Raw genomic sequence first — 20,874 nt, 5'->3', positions numbered from 1 at the left:
ACTGCTGATGTTTGTGATATACACTGATTTTAACACATACATACATACAAAGCTCCCATATATACCTGCTCAGTACATTTTTTCCTTCTTTCTTTTTTTTTTAAGTCCTGGAAAAGTAAGCTTTAAAGGTCCAAGTCTTTCCAGCGTCTTACACTACCCTGTTAAGCTTGTAACTGGGGCTGGGAAGCTAAATAAAATAAAATAAATAAATAAAATAGGGGCATAGTTGCGCTCTTTACGTTGACTTCGGTTGACTCTGGTGCTAGCGGAGACCCACCCAATATGGCGGCGACGCTGGATTACGCTCCAGCACGTAATGAGGCGTCTTACGTATATTATGTCTATGCCCAGTTCACGTGTGAGTGACTTCCACCAGTGGGTGCTGAGCTCTTTGAGCAGGAGTGGGCTGGATAAGACAGTTCCTTGTTGAAGACTTTCAGGAAAAGGACATATTCAGTTGATATGTGGACAAGTCCATTTCCGTAGTGCGCGATTCAGCCGCTCTCTGAGTCGCTGTGGATTTGCTCGACACGGGTAAGGTGATGCTTAACTGCAAGGTTGCATACATGCCAGATTGTCAACAATTGCTCTGTTCATGGGCCGCAGCAAATGTTGCTCATAAGGCAACACGGACCGGTCCGTTGTAACAGGGTCATAAGAAACGTTAACTTCATCGACGTTTCTTCGGGGTTATCACATTGAATCTACTGGATCACTTTGCAAAGGGGTTTTAGTGCAGCTTCTTCCAGGCAATGTGATGGTGGTACTACAGAACTAGCTAGCTAGGACTTTGAGTACACAGTTTGTAAAGTTAATGTCGGCTCTCGCTGTCGGGCGTGAAAAAATGACATTGCTTCTATATTACAGCTGCCAAGCACCGTGTGAACACTCATGCTGTGACCATGTTGTCACCAGCTAGCTAAGCAGCTAGCAGGAAGCCATGGTGGCTAACAGTAAACAAGAACCCGCTCACATCCCTTGCCAAAAACCTTTACACTCATGAGTCATTGAGTGACTAAAGGTCCAAGTCATGCATGATCAGGGTTAGCGTTGTCCAGGTAATGTTGACCTGTTGAATTTAAGGAACATTTTTGAAGTTACCTTTCTCCTGTGTTGACTTATAACCAGGTAGAGAGCTAGTGTCAAGGTAAACATAACACAGGACCCATAGACACACTGCCAGCATGATAATGTTATCTCTAATTGAGACATTCTCTGAATTCCTCATTGAGACAATGGAGCGTCTCAGTAACCACAAACAGAGAATATTATGTTATAGCCCTGTAACAGCAGAGTAAACCAGCGGTGCAACAGCAACTCTTTATGACATTTTGTCTCATAAAATGCAGCCTCTATAATCTTTTAGTTGCATAAAAGCAAAGTAATAACCACCCCTCCTTGAGAGAGTCTGTGGTTAACACTGTAATTTCCTCATGTAAACATTAACATCACAACCTCAGCTGCTACTTTTTTTTTTTTTTTTACTTTCAGCCTTCCACCCTTCAGTGTTTACTCATCACCAACAGCGATTCCTCAGGCTGTGGTATCAGCCATGTCCATGTTCAGCACGGGCATCCTTGTGCTGACGTCTCCTCTCCACACCCTCCCCTTGCGCATCGCTCCGGTGCTCAGCTCAGCCGCTCAGCTTGTAGAGCGCACACTGTACGTCCACCTCCACCCCGGGCTGAACCTGGGCAGTGGGAGCCAGCCTCGACCAGTTTTCATTCCACCGGTGGTCGACCTGTCTACGCTCATTTCACGCCTTTACAGCAATGCAGCTGACGTGTGCGCGCACCTGGATGTCCGCGTTTTGCTGACCAATGTTCGCGCGCAGTCAGCCGCCTGCAGCGGGACCCAGACAATCCCAAACTGCCCCTTTCCCACACCACAGTCTCTCTCTCACTCCCCGGACGTGGTGCTAACAGACTTCCCTCTGCAGGACCCAGGTGAGTTCCATCAGGTTAAGCAGTGTCTGCAGAGGTACATGGGCCACTGCTACGTCTGTAGCCCCAGCCTGTCCTCAGAGCTGCTTCAGCCACAGCTGATCAAGCTGCAGGAGAAAGAGGAAGGGCTGAAAGAGCCTGAAGAAAAGGCAGAGCCCCTGGTGACCTACAGTGATGTGGTGGTAGGGGGGACGTTTGACCGGCTCCACGGGGCCCACAAGACGTTGCTCAACATCTCATGCCTGCTGGCTAATAGAAGATTCATTATTGGTGTGTGTGACCAGGCGATGCTGAAAAGTGAGTAGCTCGTTTTTTCGCAGTTTTCCTTTTCAGTATTGTGTGATATTTCTTATGCTTATCTATGAAACCAGTGATCAGAGGGCAGCCCACCCACCATCCTTTTCCTCCCTGCTTTAGAAAAAGTGCTAAAGGAGCTGGTGGAGCCCTACTCACTGCGGGTCCAGAGACTGCAGGAGTTCCTGCATGACATCAAACCCTCGCTGCAGGTGGAGATCGTGCCCCTCGACGACCCCTTTGGCGTCTCTGTGGTTGACCCCTTGCTGCAGTGCATTGTGGTTAGTGAGGAGACGAGGAGGGGAGGCGAGGCCGTCAACAAGAAACGCCTTGAGAATGTAAGTTGACTTTTCCCAGTTGGTGGATATCTCTCCATCCTGTCAGCGGTGGCTGCTAGATTTATCAAACAGCAACATCTGGAAATACATTTTTTGAAGTTTTGATGTACAAGAGGCAGCCACTTTTGTGATAAAATTGTAGAATAATGAATTACCAAGATACAAAAATGTCACAGATGATCCTTTAACATGTGCTTATGTCAGTATCATGTAGTCCTAGTGCAGTTTTTTTCCTCCATGTGTTTATTTTTTAATGGAAATTTGTCCTTTTCCCCTTAGCTTCTTCTCTGAGAGTCACTGAGCTTTACTCGCAGGTTGTCCATTGCTTGTAAAAATCATGTGACTGTGACTGGTTGAAAGAAAGAAAAAAAGATCTACTGAATATATTATTCCTGGGACATCAGAGAAGCTTGATGGTCAAGCTTTCAGTCACCAGAGTCTGGGAGCACATTGTAACATATTTGATGTTTTCTCTGCTTCAGGGCCTCCCAGTGCTCGTCCTCCACGAGATCCAGCTGCTTAAAGATGCTCACCACACTGAGACAGAGGAGGAGAAGATCAGCTCCTCCAGTCTGCGCTCTCGTCTGCTCGGCACCCTCCTCGTCCCGCCCAAAGTAGGTCACGTTTAAAGGTGTTTACATTTTGATAATGGATTTCAAGGCCGCATAATGGATACTAATAGTGGTATTGTGGCAGCAGAAACTTACACACAGATTGAAGTCACAAGAAAGCAAAGGAAAGGAAGAAACATAATACAACTTTATTTGATTTTATGCAAGAATACATATATATTGCATAACATAACAAAGACCATCAGTTAAGTTTTCTTTCCTGTTTAATGAAATTCAGGTAAAAATGAAAGTCAGCCGGCTGTTTTCGAGCAGTTGGTGAGGAACAGTGTTTTCATCCAATAAAACGACAGCCAAGCATTTTTTAACAAGGGTCAAACACACATATCGGACTTTGAAAACTTTAATGTTTAACCGTTCCCAGAGGAGGTGTCTCATTCAGGTAAAAAATAACAGATTTTCTTGCCATAAATGCCAAAGTGCAAAATGTTCAGCAATGAAACACCTGCTAAATGAAAAGAGGCAGATGTGTGATCTGATTTTGGTGGTTTTCAAGTGGGTCACACATGAAGGCTTAGAGACAACTGGAGACAAAGATAAATATCATCACCTCCACCCGTCAGTCCTCGATGCTCTCATGTTTCGTGCTGCAGTATTAGCTGCTATTCTTCACTATGAAGCAATCATATCTTACATCCTTGTATATCTCCTGTTTCTTTTGCTCCAGGACACATCGCATCTCCCTCCCCTTCCATATGTGATTGGCCTGACAGGAGGCAGCGGCAGTGGTAAGAGCTCCATCGCCAGGCAGCTGGAGGCTCTGGGCGCAGTCCGGATTGACTGTGACAAGCTGGGCCATGAGGTGTACCAGCCCGGCACAGCGGCCTATCACAGAGTGCTTGAAGAATTTGGGTCAGGTGAGGAAACACTGCATTGAAGACATTACTGGCTACAGGTAGAGACGTGTCACCCGTCTCTTGTGGTGTCTCATACGATGATGCACCTTTGCATTTGTTTTTATAGTATTTGATTTTTAATTCAGGATGACTTCTGGCTTTAATATTTATGATTGGCCAAATTACAGACTAATGGAGGACTAGTATGTCAGTCACTCCTCTTAAAACAGTCCATCCTATCACTGTTGTTGAACTTTAAAGTCCCATCATTTGTTTTCCCCTACAGTATTTACATGTACTTTATGGTATCTATACTTATACAGATCAGTGAACATTTGAAAAGCTTAACTTGAACATGATTTCTCAGAGATCATCACCAGTGCACTTTCTGACTGCTGGTAAGACGGGTTTTGATCGTGAGCCTGCTGAACCTGATTCACATGGGATGGAACAGTCATAAATGTTCCTTCTCAAAAAACAGCCTCCAGGTTGTGCCGTAATTAGATTACAAAAATATGATAGCTGTAGCTTGGCAGCACTAATGTGGTTTTCAATCCACGTGGCATCAATAGACGTATTCTACACCGTACAGCTCGATTTTTCATGTTGTCCTGTTAATGTTGTATGAAATCTCATGTGTTGCAGTGGAGTGATTTGTGTATTTCATCACTTTTAGATCTCCTGAAGGAAGATAAAACCATCAACAGACAGGCATTAGGAAAGAAAGTTTTTGGAAACAAGGTAACAGCATGAATAATGTTTCAGCACATTCGTGTCAGACTACACGGCTGTGTGTCGACAGCTTGATCAAGTTGCTGTTTCTCATGTAGGAGCGGTTAAAAGCCCTGACAGACATCGTATGGCCTGAGATCGCCCTTCTGGTGAAGAGCAGAATCAGCCAAGCCAGAGAGGAAGGTACAGTATGGATGTACATTTATTAATCTCTTTGAGATGTAGGGTTGTAATGAAGAGAAGTTGCCCTCTCTTTGTATTAGACGAGAGTCTGTCAGTGTTCATGTGATCCTTTGCTCTCTGCAGGTAAACAGGTGTGTGTGGTGGATGCAGCTGTTCTTCTGGAGGCCGGCTGGACAGACATGGTCCACGAGGTCTGGGTCACCATCATCCCTGATGAAGAGGTAACATGTTCCTCTAACACATGCACATCTAAAACATGCAGGGCACTGCACTAGCGTAACATGTCCACGTTTGTAAAGAAGTTTCAGTACAGTATAGTACCACTGGGGGGCACTATAGTTGTACATTTTGAAAGTCTACTCAAAATTTACAACTAGAAAGACTCCATTTGTTGATCTAACCCACCTGCCTCTCCTTGTTCCTCTTCCCAGGCAGTGTCAAGGATAACTGAGCGAGACGGCGTGACAACAGAAGACGCACTGCGCCGGCTGCAGAGCCAGTGGTCCAACGCCAAGCAAGTGGAGCACGCCAACGTAGTGCTCAGCACGCTGTGGGAGCCAGAGGTCACTCGGAAACAGGTCAGCTGCTCGCCATGCTATTAGTATGGGGTTTACACATCTTCATTAAATGAAAGTACAATTAGAAAACAATGATTTTTCCAATGTCTGTTGTTTTAAAGGTGCTGAAAGCTTGGAATCTTCTTCAGAAGAGAATCCAACAGAGGCAAGAGGGACAGTAAGAACACGTGTGGGTCACTACATCATCTGAGCTGTGACCATGCAGAAGAAGCGAGTGCGGGTCGAGGGACATGTGCGCAAAAGTGACTGATGCACATGAGGAAACACTGCCTTAGAAAGAAGTGAGAGCGGTTTCTGCGGCAAACCCAGCAAGCTTCTTTGACCGAGACCCAGTGCCTGACTGACTTTCCACAGGTTTTTAAGCTCCCGTTTTAAGATGCTGAGTGAAAATGAAAGATGGGTGGGTGAGGAAAACGACAAATGATTCCGAACAAAATAAGTTCTGGAATGATCAGATTAATAAAGTTTTACTTTATCCCGAGAATCGTAGCTGTTTTCATCCAAAGATTTTTTTTAATGAATGGCCTGCCTTTAAATGGACACTGAAGTTTAAATGATATGCCCAACATTCAGCATTACTTCAAGACTAAACCTCTCAGCAACATCTAATGATTTGGACACACTTGTCCTTTTTCTGTGTCTCCTAAGTGTAATGAATGTAGCTTAGAAAAGCAATTAACGGTAAGGTTAAAGGGAGGTATCACATTGAAAGATTGTATGATTCGACATTTGTATTTTTGCAGTTTAGAGAGAATATTTTAACAAATTTACTATCATCACTATGATCTAATGAGAAATTATAAAAGACCAACCAAGGTCCTTGTATTGTAGAAATATGTGCAATAGATGATATTTTGTACCATTATCAGGGTAGCAGTCAGGTTGAATGAGGGGCAAAAGGTCAGGATCAGTACACTGACTAATAAAGGAAAATGTATAAATGCATACAAAAAAGATTTTATATCTTTGAATGAAATCTGTTGAAAAATTCAATGTTTCTGAAAGTACCTGAAAAAGCCAAGCGGGACAGCGGAGTGGATGATGTATTCAGCTTATGCTTAATTTCATGTTGTCACATCCTGCAATAATATTATAAATCAGTGTTTACATAAGAAATACTGCTTCGTTGCTTTCGCCATACCTTCAATATTGAGTGTAGTGTGTTCATACAGTTGGTGAGACATTGTGTCTTTGAAAAAGTGTCTTGATTTTCATGGTCCTGCATGTCAGCTTGAAACTCTGTGGAATGCTTTAATAAACTGGCATTAAATGTTTTCAACCCTGAGTGAGGTTTTTTTTCTCAGTTTCTTTTCACTTTAAATTTATGAGCAGAAAATTTGATTTCAGCTTTTATGCTACTTTCATTCACTGTCAACAAAGCAGGATTTTTTTTCTAAAATTCAGCCTTTAATTTTAATGCCTTTAAAACATTTACATTTTAATGATACTTAAATGTGCAAAATATACAGTTTTCATGTGACCAGTTGCGTGAACGGTGCTGAGGTCAGCCACAGTAGCACGATTTTACCTTATTTGAGTTCAACAAAACCATGTGCATTGGTTGTTGTTAGCCACACATTGAAAGAAAACAGACTTGGCCGGTACACTAGTGACTGCTGGGAAACAAAGGCCTCTAGGTTTGTGTGTCCAAATGTTGTCCTCTTGATCACAGACCACAACACACCCTTATTGCCTTGAAACTGTGTGTAAGCCTTCTGTGTGGCAGTGAATAACTGTCCATCAGTGTCCATCCAGGCTTTATGCCTCCACTGGTGTTCTCCACAGTCACATCTCCACTCTCAGTTTGGCAGAGCACATTGCTTCCCCCAGCTTGTTGCTGGCCCTGCACACATAAACCCCAGAGTCAGAAGGCTCCAGATCAACCAGAACCAGAGAACAGAGTCCGTCTTCAAGCTGCTCCATGGACACTCTGCACGACTCAGACACCGGCTTCTCATTCTGAAGCCACCTCACCTCCGGCTGTGGGTAACCTAGGATTGAGGCAATAAGACTTTACAGCAGAGTCAAGAGCATAAAATACTCACTGGATGTTAAACTGTCAAATATGCCAACACCAAATGTCTGAATGGTTTGTATTAAAGGATTTGTTGTATAAAAACTGTTCAATATTAAGGACATTTGGTTCAAACCATTGCATTTCCATTCAAGCGAGCCACAATCTGTTACCAGGTAAGAACAGCTTATTTGTTTTCTTGGTAAAGAAGATAAGATGAAGTACACTACAGTTCAGTCTGTACAGTAACTATTTTTGCATTAGCTTAGCACACAGACTACAAACAGCTAACAGGTGGAGCTTTGCTCTGTGCAAAGGTAACGTAGGACTTCCTGGAGTCTTGTTATCACTGTGAGGTTGCCTTCCATTTTGCACAGATTTTTAAAAAAGTTCAAATTAATTTGTGAACTTTACAAAAAAGAGGGGCTGATAGATGGATTTAGTAACCTTTGAACAGAGCCAAGCTAACTGTTCAAAAGAGTTAAGTTGCGGTCTGTAAAATCACAACACTGAGCTGAAAGATGGTGAATCACTCCATAGATCTGATGGAAGCTACAGATGGCAGGGTGCTAATTATGTTTGGGTTCGTCCCTACAAGCAGTCCCTTTCAAAAAACACAATTTGATCCATAGTTAACACGACCCTGGTAGACTGTGGAGGGGCATCATTTAATGAAGTGCATCACAGTTCTGTCACTCTACCATTGACGAGGCACGTTAGCTGAGCAGTTGCTCCTTTGGGAAGGGTGGTGTCCTTCAGGGCCTGCTGGAAGCGAGGTTCACTCTGAAGCTGCTTATCCAACGACTGGATGGCCTCCTCTGCCTCTTGGCTCCAGCCTGGCTCTGGATGAGAGGGAGGATGATGACGAATCAAACAGAACAAGGCTTTACTGATCACAAAAGGGTAAACTTGAAGTGACAATCGGAAACTGTGAGTCATCTGCCATATGTACGGGGCTCTAGGACATAGGAGGGCATTTTGTGTGTGTGTGTGTGTGTGTGTGTGTGTGTGTGTGTGTGTGTGTGTGTGTGTGTCTTTTTATCTGTCTTACCCTCTGAGGAGCTGCCAGGAGAGTCTGGCCTGTTGGAGAGGTTAGCCATCCGCTGTAGGGCCAAAACAGCCTTGCCAGTTTTCTAGAAGTTTAAAGGACAAATAGCACTGCATGACTAACTACACTCATAACCAAGCTTCAGGTCTGTATAGTACAAATGAGCTGAAAGGTCATCATATGGAAGCTCTGATAAGAAAATTGTACATCTGTCCAATGGGAAATCAGTCATTTGTCAGCTGTGTTACCTTCCACTTGCGCTTGGCCAGAAAGCGCCTCATCTTCCCCTTATTGAGCGACTTGGTGGGTCTGCGGGTCAGGGGGGTGAAAGAGACCATCCAGGGGTGGGCGAGGGCCTCGGTGCATGACAACCTGCATCTACAGTGCAAGTGGATAGAGAGGTAGAAGCAATGGCTGTCAAAAGCTGCTCTCCTGAGCTAGCTGTGATCACCCGACGCATAAATAAGACCCTGAGTCTCTCGGACTCATAGTCAGAGCTTGCTAGATGGTTTGGTACCATGCAAATTGTCTACAAATGGTTGGAAATGTCACAAGGGATATGTTTCTCATGATGTGACATTTTCAGCTGGAGGGAATCTGCTTCTCATGTGCACTGAGCTTGAAACTTTCTGACTGGATCACAAAGAGATACTTGAATCAAAGGAGATTGTGAGCACTGCTATGAGAAAAAAGGAAACCAGATCAACCTTCGGTCTTTCTTCAGCAGGGAGGTAATAAAGTCTTTAGCTTGATCAGAGATGTCCTCAAAACTCTCCTGATCAAACTCGTAGCGAGCAGCAGTCACGAGAGTAAAAGTCTCTGCGTCGTTGTTCCCCTGGAAGGGAGACTCTCCGCTGAGCCTGGGACACAAAACAATATAACGATGAATGAAACACACATGGACTCATGCAAGCTTACCAAAACATGCTGTTTCTACACAGACAGCATGGTATGAAGGACTGTAGTGATATAACATCGCCACAAGATGGCGCCAGATATGTATTTATAGAATCATTTGGATGCATAGATTTCAGATTTTTAGTAGCATTAGCATCATTGACATAATTCATGTTGGTGATGTATTCCTTTTACTTTGAGCTATTTTCAAATGACTGTGCCTGTAAACAAATCCATCTTTATAGTCCCATATCCCCAGCTCCATTCTTTCTTTTAGTGTATGTTGTTGTCATGGTTTAAACAACTACCGCCTTCCCTCGACTCACAGGATGAAGCAGATGACTCCGATGCTCCACATGTCTGTCTCCAGGCCCACGGGCTCATAGCTGATCACCTCCGGGGCCACAAACTCCGGCGTGCCATGCATCACCATCAGAGGTTTATCCTCCTCTGAAGAACAGGGCAAGAGTTAGAAACTGAGAAATTCAAAGTGTCACCCTGAATGTTTTGTATTTGCCTGTTTCTTTTCGCCTATTTACAGATGGCTCGAGTCATCTCTAAATAGACCACCCAGCGTGGAGATGCAGCGTCTGGAACATCACCAAATTTTCTGCCTGAATTGGCCTCACAGGCTTTGCTGCATTTATTGAGCTGAGGTAGCAGTCTATTTAAGGATTTGTTATTACATAACTGGCATTGCAGACAACTAGGAATTTAGAGATGTGACACTCCTTGATGTTATCTTGGCTTATTTCTGGCACGTGTTAAAATGAGTGATCCTCTGTAGACCCTGCTGTGTTGTCAGGATAAAACATGGTAAACTCATATTGTTAGGCTTATGCGGGCATAACAGGAAGCATTTTACTCTCTCTGCTGGGTGCACAAGGCTGCACAGAGTTGATGGCACAGAGTTCGGCTGCACAGCCCCAACCGCCGCCTTATAAGGACTCTTGGATTTCCCTGTATTGTAACTTTTCCTGGGATGCAAACAGGATATGCCATTCATCAGAATACACGCAGAGTGATTTATTCACCGTCCCTGGTGAGCCACTGTGAAAGTTCTTTAAAAAAAACAGGTCCCAGTGAGAGATCCCAGTGAGATCATTGTGACAGTTGTTCCCACAAATCCAGCAAACTCACCCAGTTTACTCGCCAAGCCGAAGTCAATGATCTTGATCTGTGTTCCAGTTGTATCCACACAGACGATGTTCTCTGGTTTGAGGTCCAAGTGGACGATGTTCTGCTTGTGAACGTACTGCATGCCCTCCAGGATCTGCTGCATGTAGCGGGCGCTGGTGGGCTCTGTGTGCTCAAAGTTGTCATCCACGATGCGTTCAAAGAGCTCTCCACCTGCAATACTGGGCAGACAGATAACACCTTTCAGGTCCAAAACAGCCCTTAGCTCCAGTAGCTCTGGTACTCTCATATCGAGCAGCATTTCCCATATGGTTTGCAGACATTTCATGGTTTGAATGGGTCAAATTGAGTTCATGCTAAATCTCCTACAAACAGCCATATATAATCACACATCCATCTGATAACAGTACAGCAGCCACTAGTGTCACCTAGCAACATTAGTCCTGTGACTGATGTGAAATCAGGACTACCTTACACTCCCTGCTTTGCCATTGGCTCAATCGCTTGTGGCTTTGATGATTGTGATTGTGATTAGCAGCAGAAACTTCCCATCACCAGATTACTTACTACTCCATGACCATGACCACTTCCAAGCGTGTGTCATAAGCAGCCAGACACTGGACCAGTTTTGGGTGGTGAAGATGGTTCATGAGCTCGATCTCTTTGCGGGCTGCTTCCCTCTCATGGGAAGTTCGGGCTCTGTAGAACTTCCCCGCACACACCTGACCCGTCTCTTTGTGGGACATGCGGAACACCTGGCCGAACTTCCCACTGTAAACACAACGCGTTACTACTTCACTTTGAAAGTCCATTTTCAATGCACTTACTGAAAATATAAATGAGGATCATCTGAAGTATTCTGAAGTCTAAAGTTTGCTTTAAATATAAGGAATCCATGCTTACACTCCCAGCTTCTCGTGCACGTTGTAGTGCTCCTTGACCTTGTGATTGGTGTCGATGGTCACTGTGATGTACGACTTGGGCTCTTCCTTCTTTTGTTCTTCAAACACAAAGAATACACAGAGGTGACTAATAGGCACATCCCTCCAGACCTAAAATCTCAAGCCCTCTTCTCAAACATTTTACAAATCACTCACTTGCAGTGGCCATCTTGACACACTCAGACTCCTGGCTTGGTTCGCTGACCCCTGCCGTGTTGTAGGCTCTGACGCGGAAGCGGTACTGGCCCAGATGCTCCAGGCCTGAGCGGACGTGGTAGGATGTGTTTTTACAACGGCTTGCCACTTCAGTCCAGCTCCCAGGCTTGTCTGGGCCCTCTTCTTTGACCTCCACAATGTAGCCCAGCACAGCTGTGCCTCCGTCATAGCTGGGCCCCGTCCAGGACAAGACCAGGGACTGGGTGGACAGCTGGGAAACAACGGGCTGGGATGCGGGAGGGTCAGGCCGGTCTGAGGAGAAATTCAAGAACAGAATACCTACGTTTGAGCCACTGATAGGTGGTAGCATTTGATGCTTTTTGGAGATTAAAATGTCCATGCACACCATTTATATTATGGTCCTAAATGCCACATTTGCCTCTTCACTACATTTTCTGTCAGTTCTTTCTAAATTTGCATCTGTGCAACAGGAAGCACTGACAGGGCATTTGTGTCCGAGCATGAGTCTCACCTATGACACTGAGGGAGATTGTATGCTGGGCAGAGCCTTCTCTGTTTCGTACTATGACGGTGTACGAGCCTGTGTCGGCTGGACAGGCCTGACAGACCTCCACCTCGCTCTGCGTCTGGCTGCTCCTGATAGACATCCTCGGCCCTCCAATCAACACCTGAGGAGGAAGCAAGGTGGATGTTCACACCAAGACCTTTACTCGCACAGAGTTTTAAAGTGAGAGTACAAAATGATGGTTCAAACAACGCTGACACCCTCTGTTACCTTGTCTCTGTTGTAAATCCAGCAGCAGGCCACAGGGACGGAGCTGCTCCTGAACTCACAGCGTAGCCGGGCCTGCTGTCCTACTCGAACCTGCACCTGCTCTGGCCTGTGTAGAAACTCCACTCCAGGAGGTCCTGAGGAAATTAAGTTTGATTTTATCAATAAAGCATGAATGGAGCGCGCTAAAATGAAGTTTTTACCTCAGTAGCTTACACTCACCTTTGCTAGCGGAGACTTTTGTTTGAAGGTTGATGTCTGAGATATCTGTGGAGACTGAAGAAGTAGGTGGACTTACAGGTGTGTGGGCAACAATAGGCAGATTTAAGAAGTACCTGACCAATCATGTGTGAGCAGTCATGTTTGGTTGCAGTGGCACTGCAATCACCAGGCAGCCAGTGCAGCCCATTTATGCATGAAAAAGTTGCTTTTTCCTGGACTGCAAAGGGTCTGACTTGAAACTGAGTTTAAAAACAATTTGAATCAAAAAGTGCTTTTATTAATGAAATTAATAAATGCATGTTTCTGCTTCCCAGCTCTATATTATCAGCACTTTTGTTATTAATTAACATTGTTTCTATGGAATAATTTTAAAAGTAGTCATAGTAAGAAGAAAAGGTAGAAAGGAGGGATGATTTTATGGGCATGTAATAATGAAAAGACAAAAGTTTGTCATCTACCTTTGTCTTCTTCTTCTTCTTCTTCTTCTTCTTCTTCTTCTTCTTCTTCTTCTTCTTCTTCTTCTTCTTCTTCTTCTTCTTCTTCTTCTCTGTTTTGGTTTCTCTTTTTCAAAGCTGGAGACAGTTTGGTGTTTTCACGCGACGCATCCTTGAACATGATGTCACCGTGCAGCTCATGGTTGCTTGTTCTGGGGATTTCCTTTGGTGCTTTGTCATTCCAAACAGAGTGAAACAGGTTTCTTATACATGGATCAAGTCAGTATGGTTCATTTAAGGACGGGTAATACCGTGAGGAATTTCTAACTCGGCATACTAGACCCCTGCTTCACCTGTGATACGTAGCACAGCGCTGCTTGACTGTTTCCCAACAGCATTCTCAGCTACGCAGGTATACATCCCAGCATCTCCAAGTGAACACTGAGTCAGAGCCAGACTGGCAACACCATTTTTGAAGGAAGTGTTATTCAAATGCATCCTCCTGCCTAAATGATAAAATAACAAAAGACAAAATAAATACAGGATATTGTGGCTTGAACCTCAACGTAAGAGCTTTGGCTGACATATTCTAGCAGAGTTTCCTTGCTCATAGTGGAGAGGTAGATGTTTTTAAGGAATGGTAATTGGTCATTTACCATTGTGTTGCCAGGAAACGCTCACAGGCCGACTTCCTGTGATAACACCTTGAAAGGTAGCATCACTTCCTTCGCAGACTGCACAGTCGCTGAGTGGTTGTTTGAAGTGCGGCGATTCCTGCTTCTGGACGGGTGTCAGTCTGGAGTCTTTGCAGAGAGCAGATGTTATGGACAATGGGTATGCAAACAGTGTTTCCTCCACTGCTGACCAACCAGAATGGGCCACCTTATTCAAACATCATGTCACTGCAAAACCACTGTATTTTTAAGGGCTTTTCCTCCCCAGACATGACCAAACTGTAGATGAACTATAAATGCACCGTGTAGTAGTTGTACATGTTCATGTTTTCAGCTCTTTTGCCTCCAGGCAGAGCTGCATTTCAGCTAGTCATCTACCTCTGCCTTTGACATGGTGCTTAGTAGATTTTCCCACCACATGTGTGTATGCACATGTGTATTTTGGCGTTGGAATGTCCAGCAGGGTGGGAGCAGGGGTGGTCACCAGTGGGCGGTGGAATGCCATCAGTGTGTTTACATTACAGAGAGAAACAGACCTGTTTGTGGATGTTTCTGACTACAACACTATCACGGTAACCACAAAAAAACAACACATTTCGCAATAATCTGTTATATATAGAGAGCTGCACCCTTGCTAATATTTTTGAAAGGTAGCAAATGATCCTCAGGAGAGTCATACATATGCAATCTAGCCGATTCCAGTATTCCTGGTTTCCATGATAGGCCTTTGCTATTGAATCATGCAAATGATTCTTGCAACAGAAGTTCAAATTGAAACATGAAGCGCCTGGGGGTGGAGGCTCGGGATGGAGTGTAATTGTGGTGAATACGATATTTAAAAGAAAATAAAAAAAGAGTCAAATATAACAGCCTGTAAGTCAGCTTTTCCCCTGTTCTTCTTTTCTTTACCTGTTGCAGATGAGACTCCCAGTTTGTTGTTCGAGGTATCCAGTCCATCCTCTCTCTGCCTCTCCACACACAGAGGTCTGGCTTGAGGCTTAAGGGCCAAGTGGAAAGTAGACACATAGGTCTTTGGCTTCAGACCTTCCTTGTCCATCCTTGAGTAGAAACGACAACCAGACAGCAGCTGAGTTTCAAACAGCCGCTCATCAGCCAGACCTCTTCCTCTTCTTCTCTTGGCTGTGGTGTGCTGTGCTCAGTAAACATGTATTGTGTGAAGCTGATGTGTTGAATTTTCATTGTCTCTGTTCACACATCCCCTCATAGATGCTAGCAGGAGGAGCCTCGGCTTTCAGACTGCCTCTGAAATTACGACCCACCTCTCACCCCACTGTACACAGGAAACAGCCAGTTTTATCGGAAGGCCAATTAAAAACACACATGTCCAGCCCCCGCTGTCCCCGCTCAGAACAGAGGGGGCAGAGACAGAAACACATGTGACAGAAAACAAAAGAGATAGTAAGAAAGGGTAGGAAACGTGTGGGAGGGAGGCAACATTCAAGCTAAAGAGAGAGAGAGTGGACAGTGATAAAAGAAACACGAAAGAAATAAGAAATAAGTCTAAAAAGTTCTACCTGGTGCTCCTCGTCATCAAAACATCTCCTCTCTGAACGTAACGAGAGGGTCCCACTGTCAGCTTCTTTTCGCCATTTTACCCCCCGTAAACATCTGTTCCCTGTAAACTAGGTTAAGCTACACTGCCGGAGTCACCTCAGGAATCAAGAAGAGCCTGTAGGGCAGCTTTCAGTGCTGTGCGTCAGACAGCATGTAGAGAGAGATCACTGAAGTGGCTCTCTCAAACTGAGGTTGTAATGGGGCAGCGTTTCTTTGAATGGAAGTGGAACAGGATCACATGACCACAAACGGTAAACCCCACTTGTAAATGACGTGCATTTACTTCTATTGATATGGGAATAGCAGGAGGCAGCTGCTTGGGTGTGTCTCCAAGGTGTGCCCCCATCAGCTTTTGTTTAGCAGTTGTTACTACAGACTGGTTTTCCCTTTGCAAGCTGATAAGCCCTTATAGTTTTCTTTCTCTTGCTTGCTGCTCTGAAAAGCAGTTTCAGGTCTGCAAAATCGACTTTAATTTCATTTTATGTGACACCCCCTGCAGGACTGCAGGTTCTCAGCTGACCAACTGTGCTTTGCAAGAGGAACAGGCCACATCACAGCACAATGTTTAAAAGCTTATTGTTTCACATGGAATATGTTCACAATCAAAGAGAAATAAAAAAGGCCTGTGGCTAATCGCTCAACTATTTGAAAATAGGGGGAAAACAATCAGCAGGAGGGGAGCCTCTCCACTTGTTCAAGGCCGAAGGTCCGCTGCAGGTTGACAACTTCACCCGATGGCAGTCCTGTCTGACCCACCACCACCACGCAACATGCTGACTTCAGCCTCCAGGAAGCCAAACTCTGCCCCGTAAACCACACCTGGAACGAGTGCCAGCTGTGTTTGCTGCATGTGGCATATGTAGACCACAGGGCGGAGGCATGCCCAGATGGGTGCCTTCAATCAACCCACTGAATCGCAGCCATTGGTTCACAATAAATGCGGTATCAATGTCTCTGTTAAATGTGAGATCAATGAAGTGCATTGTTGGTGTGCGTTTGTGTGTGTGTGTTCTTGTGCCTGGCATGTGTGTGAGTGGTTGCAGGTGAAGGGGTGTGGAAGCAGGACTCCTCCTCCGAGCCAGCCGCCGCCCAATCGCCTGCAAGCTGTCATTTCCTGCCGGCTGCAAGAGTCGTCTCAGCCTGGCAGTCGGTGGCTGGCACCTTGTGTGACCAGTCCTTCACACAGGTTGAAAAGCATTCTGTGGTCTGTGGTGGTTTTTGTCCGAGCTTGTGCTCTTGATATTTGTGGTGTCACCAGACTCGAATTGAGCTAGGTTAGAGGGGGATTGATTTTGCACACACTAGTTTTCTGATTGTTAGCTTCACTAGGATTAGGGGTGCTATTTCATTTTGTGTTTTGATTCTCATTTTCACCTTTTACTATAGGCCTCAAATAGGAGGGTTTTATTTCTATTTCTTTTTGTGGGATAAGCAAACTCTCATTTTTGGAGAGTTCTCTTTTGGTTTTGATTATTTCATTTGTTTGAAAAGCACCCACTCACTCTTTTCGTTGTCTTGGCCTTTTGCCTTTTGTGTAGTAAAACAATTTAAAACACTAATTTAAATAATCAATCTACGTTCCTACCCTCACCTATGGTCATGAACTTTGGGTCATAACCGAAAGAACAAGGTCCCGGATACAAGCGGCTGAAATGAGTTTCCTCTGCAGGGTGGCGGGGCGCTCCCTTAGAGATAGGGTGAGGAGCTCTGTCACCCGGGAGGAGCTCAGAGTAGAGTCGCTGCTCCTCCGCATCGAGAGGAGTCAGCTGAGGTGGCTCGGGCATCTTTATTGGATGCCCCCTGGACGCCTCCCTAGGGAAGTGTTCCAGGCATGTCCCACCGGGAAGAGACCCCGGGGAAGACCCAGGACATGCTGGGGTGACTATGTTACTCGGCTGGCCTGGGAACGCCTCGGTATCCCCCCGGAAGAGCTGGGGGAAGTATCTAGGGAGAGGGAAGTCTGGGCGTCCCTGCTCAGACTGCTCCCCCCGGCCCCGGATAAGCAGGAGAAAATGGATGGATGGATGGATGGATGGATGATTTAAATAAATAACTAATTTCAATCATTTCCATCCTATTGTTTTTTGTTATTTCCTTTCCCGAAACCTAACGAGCTGGGTTGTAACAACATTCAGCCTTATGTGTATTTGTCAGTCAATGTTCCATTCAGCGCAATAAGCCGACAAACCGTGGTCATTTGTCTAGATACACCTCATACTGATACGATGATATGGCTTTGGTATAAACCACAAATGAGCATGTAAATATGGAATTAAAATGAGCTCAAGACAAACACAGAATGATTCTTGTGCAGCACACTTACAATGCTGCAGCAATAACCGTGGTTGCATAACAGTTTTTCTGAAAGTGACCCTCAAAATAAATGAGTTTCTCTGCTGTGGTTTCAAGCGGACACATTTCACTCAGCGGCGGGCAGTGCAGGAATGTAATGTAAGGATGTAACTTCACAGGTTGGTATGTGTAAGTAGTACCATATGGTGGGAGGCACATAATTTACTTTGGACTACAAACATGTCCCTAAAAAGCTAAAAGCAGGTTGAGTAATGGACCAGATATCTACAAAAGATTAACTGTTTCCTGTGGGGACAGACCTGCTGTCCCCACTTCTAGCTGTCCAATATGAGAAAAGTCCAAAATGTTGCACATGTGCACATGCACAAGTGCAAACAGCTTACACAGATGTGGTTCAAGAAATAAATAAGGCCGATGTTTAGTAGAGAGCAGTAAATACAGAAAGAGTGCAGTCAAGAAAAAAGGGTTTGAAGCCTGAAGGCTCTTGGCCAAACTACAGTATGCAACCTTCATTTTATTCCTTTTTAGGCTGATTATTAAACAAAAATTTGGATCCTGCACAGAATTCAAACATAGTGAGTTCATCTTCCTTTTTTAGCCTTTTGACCATTTAAATACTTCAAATCGCCTTGTTTGAACATTATTTGTAACTCAGAAGTTCCCCTCAGGGGTGTCAATGAAGGATTATCTTAACTAGCAGGAGTTTACTAGTGTGATTCTCCATAATGATTCGATTTTACCACTGCTGTATTTATGTAGAACAACATCAATTACCAAAATGTCGGACAATTAAAATTGATTTTACAATCACAGGAAGACAGCAAAAAGTGGATGAATTATTTTGAAACTGCCTCACCTGTTAGCCTTGCTAACCACACGGCAGTTTGGTTTTTACCTCTTTTTTCTAGTCTCTGCAAATGTAACATGCGCTGTTATTCTCGTGTCTTTCCTTTCCCCAAAAATCTAAAATTGTACCCTCCAACAGCAGACTCTGGTCTTATCTAAATTTCACCCAATTACGTAGTTAGTGTGTTTTGGATGAGTATAAGGTCTGCTATGAGACTGTTCAATCCTGTTCTTCTGTCCTTTACATTCACGTGGACTGATGAGGCTGATCTGATTTTGAAATGTCTAAATATAATAAATGAAAGAACATCAAAGCACCTGACATCACCCCTGAAAAATGTGGGCTTACCACTAAAAAAGGTCCTCTAAGCACTGGCACATTCTTTAGAAAGAGCCATATAAGGTAAAAATACAGCACGGAATATAGTATAATCCTGTGGTACTTTACCTATACGGACCTTTCCACTATATTATAATGTCATTATTGTACAAAGAGCTTTTAACTTAATATTCTGGAGAGTAAATAGCACAACCCTGGTTACTTCCTCGAAGATTATTCTTATCAGATGGAAATCATACAAGGTTTTGTCCAAGTCTTCAGGAATTCAAAACAGGAAAAGCAAAGAGTGGGAAGGACAATGTTCTCTCTACTCCAATTATGGTAATCACTTGACTTCCTGTTCCCATGAAGTGCTACAAAGACATGCGGCCTCCATGTTATCCTGTTCCCACATGCCTGCTCCATCACTCTGCTGAAGTGCAGGGATGGCAACCTAAGAATTGAAAGCATTCGCTTGTTTAAAAACAAAGTGGAATGGGGCCCTCCTGTGGTTGTACGCCTCAGGTTGCAGAAATCTGTCGACCAGTATCGACAATGGTCGAATCAGGGCCGGTGAAGTCCACTAAAGCCCTCAGTTGACACTCTGACAAAAACAAAACAGACTCAACTTCAGCAATCCAAAATATTCTCCTTCATCTCCTCAGCCTGAATTTCTTTGCAGGCAAATAAGAACAAGTAGATAAAGCTTCACAGACAGAGAGTCAGTGATGAGCAGATAGAAAGACAAAACCACACACTCTCGCCAGACAGACAACCCGCTGTGTGTCCTTCGAAAATGTAGTTTTTTTTGAGTAAAACTTTATGGCAGAGCCGACAGCTGACTCTGTTTTGTCACGATCTCTTCCCTCACATACATTCGAAGAGCCTGCTGGGATTCTGCTGTGTTAATGAGGGCAGAGTAAAGAACAGAATTTATGATGCTATGTCTGAAATTAGAAAGCAGCATGGTCCGGCGCAGTCTGATGCACTCTGGCTCGAGCTCTAACAAAGCAGTAAAAGGGCGAGAAGAACAGCACTGAGGAGATGGAGGCAGAAAATGACACGAATGGACATAGAGAGAAGAACAGAGGACACTCTGGCAGTGTGACACAAGCCGAGCCCAGCCGCTCACTCTGCCGTGACCGAGATTACTGTGCTGCAGCCAGAGGCCTCGGTGCTCTTCCAGCCTGTGGAGTAGGGTCAGGTTTCCTGCAGCTGCTCCAGATGTTGGTGGAGACGCTTCGGGGAAGAGCTTGGTCCTCAAAAGGATGGAAGCATCCCTGAAGCAAGTTCCAGTAGTCAGAAGGCTTTAAGTAAAGTGGAGACAGAAAGAAGCTGCACGCTTTAGGAGTAAACATTCTCTTGTTATTTTCCTGTGAGTTATGAAAAGCTCACGGAGGAATCACGATTCACTGGCTGTAAAGAAAATCATCTATTTGAATTGTTTAATCGCACTAATTACCTGCAGGAGGAAAGAATCCTGATAAGCGTAGAGCCTTCCACAGCTTTCATAGATTGAGTTATAATTTTTAATCATGACAATATGACCAAATATTTTTCTGGACACATGCAGCAGGGCTTGTTTTCAATGCACCCTTTACGCATCTTGCAAACCATGTTGGTGTCAGAAAGATTACAGTAATTTTCAAACAAGCTCATCCATTGGGCCAATATTCACATTATATTCCTACCGCATATGGAAGCTACTATATTCACATTATCATATTTATGGTACCTTTTGCGCTTCACTGATGCTACTATTCAAATAGTCTAACAGGGACTTCATGTTTTCATGTGATACATCAGTTAAAATTTTTATCAGGCTACCTGTTCATTTTCATAAGGTCACATGACACACTCACGAGTGAATTACATGTAGATGCTCAACTCGTATCTCTTCACACTCTGCTGCTTTCTCTCTGTTCTCTTTTAACACGGTGCAAACTGGGGTTGCCCATATCACTATCTGACA

General features: G+C 44.4%; 2 protein-coding genes across 3 annotated transcripts; one reads left to right on the top strand and one right to left on the bottom strand.

The window, feature by feature from the left end:
* The first annotated feature begins 374 nt into the window (after nucleotides 1-374).
* Nucleotides 375-6,807, top strand: coasy (CoA synthase). The gene is made up of 10 exons (XM_070991424.1): nucleotides 375-534; nucleotides 1,492-2,240; nucleotides 2,361-2,575; nucleotides 3,058-3,189; nucleotides 3,872-4,061; nucleotides 4,717-4,781; nucleotides 4,871-4,955; nucleotides 5,079-5,176; nucleotides 5,387-5,533; nucleotides 5,635-6,807. Exons 2-10 carry the CDS (start codon nucleotides 1,553-1,555, stop codon nucleotides 5,692-5,694), a joined length of 1,680 nt encoding a protein of 559 aa, XP_070847525.1. The 5' UTR covers nucleotides 375-534; nucleotides 1,492-1,552; the 3' UTR covers nucleotides 5,695-6,807.
* A 141-nt stretch (nucleotides 6,808-6,948) lies between these two features.
* Nucleotides 6,949-15,457, bottom strand: LOC139349678 (myosin light chain kinase, smooth muscle-like). Of its 2 annotated transcripts, XM_070990633.1 has the most exons (18): nucleotides 15,385-15,457; nucleotides 14,759-14,907; nucleotides 13,832-13,978; nucleotides 13,529-13,681; nucleotides 13,271-13,406; nucleotides 12,742-12,791; nucleotides 12,523-12,656; nucleotides 12,259-12,415; nucleotides 11,727-12,038; nucleotides 11,533-11,629; nucleotides 11,197-11,400; nucleotides 10,633-10,850; nucleotides 9,819-9,942; nucleotides 9,303-9,455; nucleotides 8,844-8,973; nucleotides 8,599-8,680; nucleotides 8,249-8,389; nucleotides 6,949-7,524 (listed from the first exon to the last, which is right to left on the bottom strand). In XM_070990633.1, the coding sequence occupies exons 1-18, from the start codon at nucleotides 15,399-15,401 to the stop codon at nucleotides 7,319-7,321; spliced, it is 2,610 nt and encodes an 869-aa protein (XP_070846734.1). In that variant the 5' UTR covers nucleotides 15,402-15,457; the 3' UTR covers nucleotides 6,949-7,318. The 2 variants fall into 2 exon arrangements, with proteins under 2 accessions (XP_070846734.1, XP_070846733.1); XM_070990632.1 differs by lacking the exons at nucleotides 13,271-13,406; nucleotides 13,529-13,681; nucleotides 13,832-13,978; nucleotides 14,759-14,907; nucleotides 15,385-15,457 and adding an exon at nucleotides 13,200-13,208 and having other exon boundaries at nucleotides 12,742-12,795.
* Between the last annotated feature and the right edge of the window lie 5,417 nt (nucleotides 15,458-20,874).

Source organism: Chaetodon trifascialis, chromosome 21, assembly GCF_039877785.1.
Source record: "Chaetodon trifascialis isolate fChaTrf1 chromosome 21, fChaTrf1.hap1, whole genome shotgun sequence".
In the NCBI taxonomy this organism is placed as follows: domain Eukaryota; kingdom Metazoa; phylum Chordata; class Actinopteri; order Chaetodontiformes; family Chaetodontidae; genus Chaetodon; species Chaetodon trifascialis.
Note: the sequence above shows the minus strand (reverse complement) of the source record. Positions and strands in the feature narration are given on the sequence as shown.